At 52.5% G+C, this 7,888-nt stretch overlaps 1 protein-coding gene across 1 annotated transcript; it reads left to right on the plus strand.

Annotated features, from left to right (window-relative positions):
• Positions 1 to 42: 42 nt before the first annotated feature.
• On the plus strand, positions 43 to 4,474 carry TTC31 (tetratricopeptide repeat domain 31; the record flags this gene model as incomplete). The annotated part of the gene is made up of 8 exons (XM_015415726.1): positions 43 to 143; positions 1,307 to 1,590; positions 1,988 to 2,071; positions 2,167 to 2,235; positions 2,557 to 2,700; positions 3,628 to 3,756; positions 4,133 to 4,187; positions 4,384 to 4,474. Coding segments are annotated over exons 1-8 (914 nt in total), but the record flags the coding sequence as incomplete, so codon positions are not given.
• Between the last annotated feature and the right edge of the window lie 3,414 nt (positions 4,475 to 7,888).

The following is a 7,888-nucleotide window of genomic DNA, read 5'->3' on the forward strand; positions in this document are numbered from 1 at the left end:
AGCCGCGGCGGGAGCGGGAGGGCTGCCTGTCCCGCTGCCGGCCTGCCTGAGCCCTCCCCTTCCCCCGCAGGGCCTGGAGCGCGTCATGCAGCAGTTGGCGGCGGAGGACGGCGAGGACGAGGAGGACGAAGGGCCCCCCGCCGGTGAGGAGGCTGCGGCGGGGACCGCCTGGTGGGACTTGGCCTTGGCTGCCGCGGCGCCCCGTCCTTTGGGGTTGCCAGGGCTGGGCTGGGCACCGCCGGGAGGCTTTTTTGGGGGGGCGGGGGGGCCCTCTCTGCAGGGGGTCCAGGCCACGGGGAGCCCCGCCCTCCAAGGCAGCCCTTTTCTCCCCCCCGGGGGGGGGGCTGATCTCTGCCAGCTGGGGATGAGCTGCAAAAGCCGGGCCCCACCTGGAAGCTGTGTCAAGACAGAAACACTCCGTGTATAAGTTACGACCAGAAGTAGAAAGAATATATTATCCAAATCAGTTTTAACAGTTCAAATACTTATCAAGTTCGACAGACACTCTCATATTTTCTTAAAGGGTTAGGATCCAACAGTACTTAATACAAAAGGGCATAAAACCCAAATAAAGTCCACTAATCCTTTGTATGAGACGCTTCAGGAGAACAAAAGTTCCACGTTTGTCGGAGTAGCAACTATGCACGGCTGGCCACAGTGCCGCGTTTGCCTCCCGCTTCTTCAGATAGGTGGTACTCTCTTAGCTGCAAAACTGAAAGTATATTCTATGCCATACCTGTTATTTATAACAAATTTTCCGTTTCCCCAGTTGTCAGAACGTACATACTTACTGAAATGACAATTTAACAAACCTCCTTAGACCAGTTTTCCAAACCCAGTCACCCCATCTCGAGGCTGGCAGCCCTAGAGCAGGTTGGGGGTGGAGCCCGTTGCCTCCCGTACCTGGCACCGGGGCTTTCCGATTTGAGCCCTCGGGATTAATCTTTGGTCACTTTGGAGATGTTTCCCCCCCAGGCAGGTGCTGAAAGAGGTAACGCCAAGTGATCCATGTTGCTGTCGTTCTCTGAGACCTGGGCTTGTGTTGCGGTCGCTCACTGGAGCACTCAGCTGCCCTGAAAGGAAGCAGGGATAGCGGGGCGAGGGGGTCGTGTGGTGCCCGTGCTCCTCACCCTTCGCCTTGTGCTTGGGAGCCCATTTGCCACTGGAGGAAGAACCTGGGGGCCTCTGCCACTGAGGTGGGCAGGGTGCAGTATCTGTGTCGTGGTGGGGACTGAGCAGAGAACACCATGTGCCCCCAATGCACCCTCCCGCCAGACCTTTCACAACGGTGCTTGTTTTTCTCCAGGAGGGCTGTCTACATGCCTCTCATGTGGCCACTTCTCCATCGTTGACGGAGAGGGCTGTTTTTACTGTGACGAGGATGAAGATGGTAGCTTCAGCTACGAGGACTGGGAGGCCTACAGTGAGCCCGAAGAGGAGAAGGCCCCAAGTGCGAGTGCGGATACATTCTGCGGCTTCAAGAAATCCTTCCTTTGCAACTCCTCTGTGCCCACTCCTCTGGCCACGAATGGTCAGGACTGCTCACTACTGAACTTTGCCCTGCCCCGAAAGCAGCAGCTGACGGCCGAGGTGAGCGGAGGAGGGACGGGCATCCAGCACAAGCTGTGTGTGCCCTTGGTGCCTTCCGTGGCAGCTCCTCCCTCCCTCTGTTCCACGGTGCCTCTCGGCACTGCCTGCCACTTCAGGTTCCCCTTTGCTGACGGGAACCGTGGGCCAGCTTCTGTGCTCTGCGCGTGGCCATCTGTGCTGCCTTTCCTTTGTGCCTGAAACGCTTCTGGACCCAGCAGCCCACCCTGCCAGAAATGTTGTCGCTGAGCCTGTCGCTGGACCCCTGTCTCTTCCCTCTCACTCTTTTCTCGGCCTTCCCCAGATCCTGGGGCGGGCAGAGGGGTACATCCGCTTCTTCTGGTGTATGGGCCCCTTCAAGCAGTGCATCTGCTTGGCTCACTGCTCCACACTCCCTTAGGAAGCCGAGAGGAATGCGGAAGAGCTCCTGGCAGAGGAGGAGCGGGCCAAGAGGAAGGCCGAGAAGAAGAGGCTGAAGAAGAAGGTAGACCCTTGGGAGTCTGCAGCACATGGGGGGGTGGGAGGGCCTCTCCTTGGACACCCTGGCCGTCACTAAGCAGCATCCTCATCTTTCTCCAGCGGCAAAAGGACAGGAAGAGGCAGGAGAAGCGAAACCAGGAATTAGAAGCAAAGAGCCAAGCTCAACCAGTGAGTGGCCGTTTTGTATGTGTGTGAATGCGCATACATGTCCAGGAAGTGTGACTCCATTTGTGAGTGGGACCAGTCTCTTCACTGTGCTGTAGGATGCCAGAACCTGCCTTTGTTTTGGGCTTGGCCCTGATAGGCCGGAGGCGTGACGGTTACCCTACACTCTCTTCGGGGGGTGGGAAAGCAGCAAGTGAGGGGCTGCTGTGGAACTATTTCCTTCCAGCCCCGTTCTGAGCGAGAGGCGACTGCTGCTGTGCGTCCCTCTGAGTCTGCGAAGCAGATGGCACAGCGTGGCCCACGGGCAGCCCTCTTTCTTTGCAGGATGAATCCTCAGGCGGGAAGCAGGGAGCCCCCGTAGCTGATGTTCCAAATGTGCCGGGGCCCGGGCCTCCAGAACGTGGCTCCTCCCAGGTCCCCAACGAGAGCCTGACCTCCCCAGGCTGCAGTACAGAGGAGGAGGTAGAGGTGAGTGTTCGCCACATGGAACACCCCCACCCCCCCAGTGGTGAGAGTTGTGTGTCAGCTATGCTCCCATAGCAGGTGGGGGGGGCAGATGAGGCTCAGTTCAGGTGGGGAGGGGAGATGGGACTCTTCCTCATGCCTCTGGTATTTTGTCTTTCGATTCCCACTCACCGTCTTATCTTGTAGCTCAGGCAAATGACCTTGGTGGTTTCTGCAGGCTTTGCTGAGAACCTTGACTCATTCGCTTTAGGTGCAATTTCTTGCTTTGCTTATGGGCTTACCTGCATCAGGGGGTTCAGTTCGAATTCTGTATATCTGTGCCTTTTTCACCCGGAACCCCAGTTCTAACACTGACCGTGTACCAGATTGACTTGCTTATACTGCTCAATAAACCTGATCCTAGTTAAGAAACGTTGTTGGGACTGTTTTTGGCAAGACTCTGACATTGTGGCCGATAGAAACGAGGGGTGGGCTGGAGGGAGGAGCCGGCAGCCAGAAATTCGGGGTGGGGGGGCAGGATTCAAGTTCTTGTGTTCTCAGAAGGGGTGCATCGTTGCCAGCACAGCAAAGGATAATTCCTTGTGTGACCCCCAGAGTCTCTGCAAGTGGCGGGGGGGGGGCTGTCATACAGATCAATAGGCAGAAATCCTTATTAGTTGAGTTCACCTTGATGGCTTCCCCTAAGGAGTCGTTTTTCTGGCTCCAGTGTAGCTGAAACGTTGGCTTCTCGTTGTGGGCGTGGCTGATCCCTGTCTAGCTTGCCCTCTCCGGTGCCGTGAAATACAGCCACTGTGCCCAGCCAGCCCGTTCCAACCTGGTGTGCGACTGAATGTGGGGCTCGCCCACCTCCGGGGCTGGAAAGGGCAGCTCTTTGCCTGCTCGGCGTGGGAATGATGCTTCTCCCTTCCCCTCCCCATCCCTCGCCCACAGGAGGAGCTTGATCTGACCAGCACGTTTGTCTCGAAAGCGCGCCTCAAAGTGAGCACCAGGCCCCCTCTGCCCAAAGAGAAGGCGGGGAAAGGGAGAACCGCCCAGCCGGAGAGGACAGAGCAGCCGGAGGTGAGCAAGGGGGCCTTGGCTCTAGCTGCTTCTCCCCCACCCCAGACTCCTCCTTCCCACATTACGCAGCTCTTCGGATCAGGGGGAAGGGGCCCGGCTGTCTCCATGCCCCCCCCGCCCCCCGTGACTGGTGATTGGCCACAAGTTTCCGGCAAGCAGGCAGCTTTTCAGGGCTCATTTCCAGAATGGGGATGCCGCTTTTAGGGTTTGGCCGAGGGTGGGGAGGTGAGCTGCAGACAGCATCGCCCTCTCGAAGTGTCCTTGCGCACTTCAGACTGGGCTTGTCTCAGGTCCAGAAAACTCCCCCCCCCAAGGAGCCCTGGCCGCCTGTGAAACTGGAGGGGGCGGGGGTCTTACATCTTCCTTTCCGTTTCAGGCTCCGAAGCCTGGGCTCCAGAAGTCTCCTGTTGAGCAAAGCATGGTTCTGGCAGGTGAGTGGGCCCGGGGGGGGGCACACACGCACACACACACACACACAAGAGCCTTCCCGCTCCCAAGCGGAGGGCCGCCCTGTGCTGTTGAACACTGAAAGATGCCTGGACCATTGGGGGGGGGGGTTTCTCCCTCGAGCCCTTTGATTGGATTTCTTTCTTGTTGCCTGATCCCTTCTGCCCCTGCCCTCCGCAGACTGTGGGAACGAGACTGCCCAGCGTGGAGGCTACTGGGAGGCCGTGCTGCTCTTCACGGAGGCCGTCAAGTTGAACCCCCGGGAGTACAGGTCAGGCTGGGTCGGGGGTGGGAAGGGGGCGGGGCCCCTCTTCTGGCCCCAGAGAATAGGGAAGGCAGCCTCTGTTTTCTTATTCCTCTTTGGGCCCTGGCTCAGAACTAAGTCCATCTTAATGGTTCCCACCGGCATTTGTTGAGAACATCAGGAGGTAAGAAAGAGTCTTGCTGGATCAGACCAGCAGTCCATCCATTCCAGCATCTCGTTTCATATGGTGGGTGTACAACTCACAGACGTGTATCTGTTTAACATAAGAACATCAGAGAAGCCAAATGTTGGATCAAGCCAATGGTCCATCCAGTCCAACATTCTGTGTCACACAGTGGCCAGATATACCAGGTGCCATCCGGAGGTCCACCAGCGGGGCCAGGAGGCTAGAAGCCCTCCCACTGCTGCCCCCCCCCCGAAGCACCAAGAATACGGAGCATCCCTTGCCCCAGACATAAGAACAAAAGACATGTGCTGATGTTAAGAACATAAGAGAAACCAATGTTGGATCAGTCCAACACTCTGTGTCACACAGTGGCCAAAAAATACCAGGTGCCATCAGGAGGTCCAGTAGTGGGGCCGGGACACTAGAAGCCCCCCCCACTGTTGCCCCCACCCCCCCAAGCACCAAGAATACACAGCATCACTTGCCCGAGCCTGAGAGTTCCTATCTATACCTTGTGGCTAATAACCCCTGATGGACTTCTCCTCCATATGTTTATCTAATTCCTTCTTGAAGCCGTCCATGCTTGTGGCCGCCATTACCTCCTGTGGCAGTGAATTCCATGTATTAATCAGTCTTTGGGTGAAGAAAGACTTCCTTTTGTCTGTTCTAGCTTGTCTGGGAGGGCCAAGAAAGAGGGCCTTAGGACCCACCAGCACTGACTGACTGTCTCTGAATTTGGATGTTCCCTTTAGTCACCATGGCTAGTAGCCACTGATGGATCTCTCCTTCATGAATCAGTCCAGTCCCTTCCACAGCCATCTACGTTTGTATCCGTCACTGCCTCCGTAATTTCGTTACTCGCTGAGTAAAAAGTATTTCCTTTTGTCTGTCATGATGAACCTGTTGCCCATCAGTTTCATTGGGGGGGGCCTGAGTTCTCGTGTCATGGCAGAAAGAGAAGGTTCTTCCCTCACTTCCTCCACGCCATGCATAATCGTACAAATCTTGTGGTGTAGTCCCCCCCCACCCCCTTTGCTCTTGTCTTTCCTAAACTGAAAAGCTCCAGCCTCCTTAGCCTTTCCTCATAGGAAAGGTGCCCTTTACTGCCTTGGTTGCTCTCTTCCATACTTTTCACAGTTCTGCAACATTCTGTTTTGGATAGGGCAACAAAAACTGCACACAAGAAGACTCCAAATAACTATTCCTTCACAGAAATCAGTGAGAACACCTGAATGTAAAAATACTCGAGCACTGGTCTTGGACATGGCTCCAAAGCATTTTTGTGCTGGTGTGCAACTCATTGGCTTTTATCTCTCACAGAACAGCAGGAAGTGTCTGTCAGAAGTCCCCACCTAATGGTGACTCCTCCTGTAGATATTGCTTCACCAGTCCCACAGTGCGCAGACCAAGGGTTTTAACTCAGCCTGGTGTGGCACACTGATGCCTTGTAGGCTCTTGTGGAAGTTTGGCTTCAGTTTCTCTACCAGTGTTGTAAGTTGGTTGGTCAGAAGTTCCGATTCGGTGGTAGCTTGTGGCTGCACCATGAGCACTTTTTTGTTTCCTTTACAAGCAGGGGGGATTTGATTTAAATCGTGATTTAAATCATGATTTAAACCACTAATTAGTAAGACTCAATTTATTTATTTATTTTATTTATTTATTTTTCGTACTTATACCCCGCCCTCCCCAGTGTGCTCAGGGCGGCTTACAGAGGCAAGAACAAATTCCCTTGGTAAAACAATATATACATAACAATTTAAAACATATGCTACATATTAAAATCTAATAACAAAGTGCTCAGTGCCATTCATAATCTGAAGATGGCGGATCAAGTGTCCAAAGTCCCAAGAAGACGGCAGAAGGATTCTTCCATAGTAGGTGTTTAATCGGGACCTCAGGGCGGTGGTGGTATAGTAGGGGTGGCGGCTCCTACTCGAAAGCCTGACGGAAGAACTCCGTCTTGCAGGCCCTGCGGAACTGCATAAGATCCCGCAGGGCCCTGATCTCCTCCAGGAGCTCATTCCACCAGGTAGGAGCCGCCACCGAAAAAGCCCTGGTCTTCGTAGCAGCTAGTTTGACATCCTTAGGGCCCGGGATGACTAATAAATTTTGGGCCCCTGACCGTAGTGCTCTTGGGGGAACATACGGGGAAAGGCGGTCCTTCAGGTAGGTTGGACCCTGGCCATGTAGGGCTTTATAGGTAACGACCTATAATTTAAATCATGGTTTTCTACATAAAGGCTCATTCTTGCTGGCCTTAATATTTGCAACCCAGATAAAGGTTTCATTGTAGTATAATAACTTCTCAGGTTAGTTTTAGTTATATCAGAAGATTAATGATTGGTTATTTACCACGTGAAATCGATAATTAGAAAAACATTGCAAGGTGAACGATCTCCAGTTTAATAGGTAATCATTCATATTTGGACAACTTTTCTGCTGTGCTTTATTGGAAAGAGAAAAATAATCATTAACAATAACTATTTAAATTGTTTTACTTAACTAAAACAGTAACATTGTACAGCATATGTATTCTTGTATTTGCTTAAACATCCATGAGGATACACTTACAAAGTTCTCAAGATTTCTGGAGTGCTCTACTCAAAGAGTTTCACTTTCATTTCTACTGCTTGCCCCTCCCTTCCCACACTTAGCTCCTAACATCTCCTCCTTATCCAAAAGTATTCCACCCCCAAACAATCTTGTATTCATTGAACTTCTTGAAACTTAGCACTTAAGATATAAGGGGCTGATTCTGTGTGCATAAATTTGGAGAGGACCAATAAGATTGAGGTCTGTTAACTGTATGTTTATTTTATAACATTTCTGCTGTGAAGAAGAGGCATGTGATCTCTGCAGACACAAATTCACAGTGTTGAGAACTGTAAAACCAAGCATCTGTGATAATATCCTCTGGACAGAAAAACTGTCCAATAGTCTTACAGAAACCTCTGGAAGACCATGACATTGTGAATGGATTAATGGAATTCATTTACAAAACAATTTAAACATTATGTTGTCGAAGGCTTTCACAGCCAGAGTTCATTAGCTGTTGTAGATTTTCCGGGTTGTATTGTTGTGGTCTTGGCATTGTAGGACCTGCCTTTTCGCCAGTAGCTTCCTGAGTAGATATAGATGACCTGCCTACCATTTTTCTTTTCACCTTGACACAGAGAGTCCTCCATCTTTCTGTCTTATACCTCTGAGGATGCCAGACACAGCTACTGGCGAAACGTCAGGTCCTACAGTGCCAA

This window comes from Gekko japonicus, unplaced genomic scaffold (genome assembly GCF_001447785.1).
Source record: "Gekko japonicus isolate JY-2015 unplaced genomic scaffold, Gekko_japonicus_V1.1 scaffold4958, whole genome shotgun sequence".
Classification (NCBI taxonomy): domain Eukaryota; kingdom Metazoa; phylum Chordata; class Lepidosauria; order Squamata; family Gekkonidae; genus Gekko; species Gekko japonicus.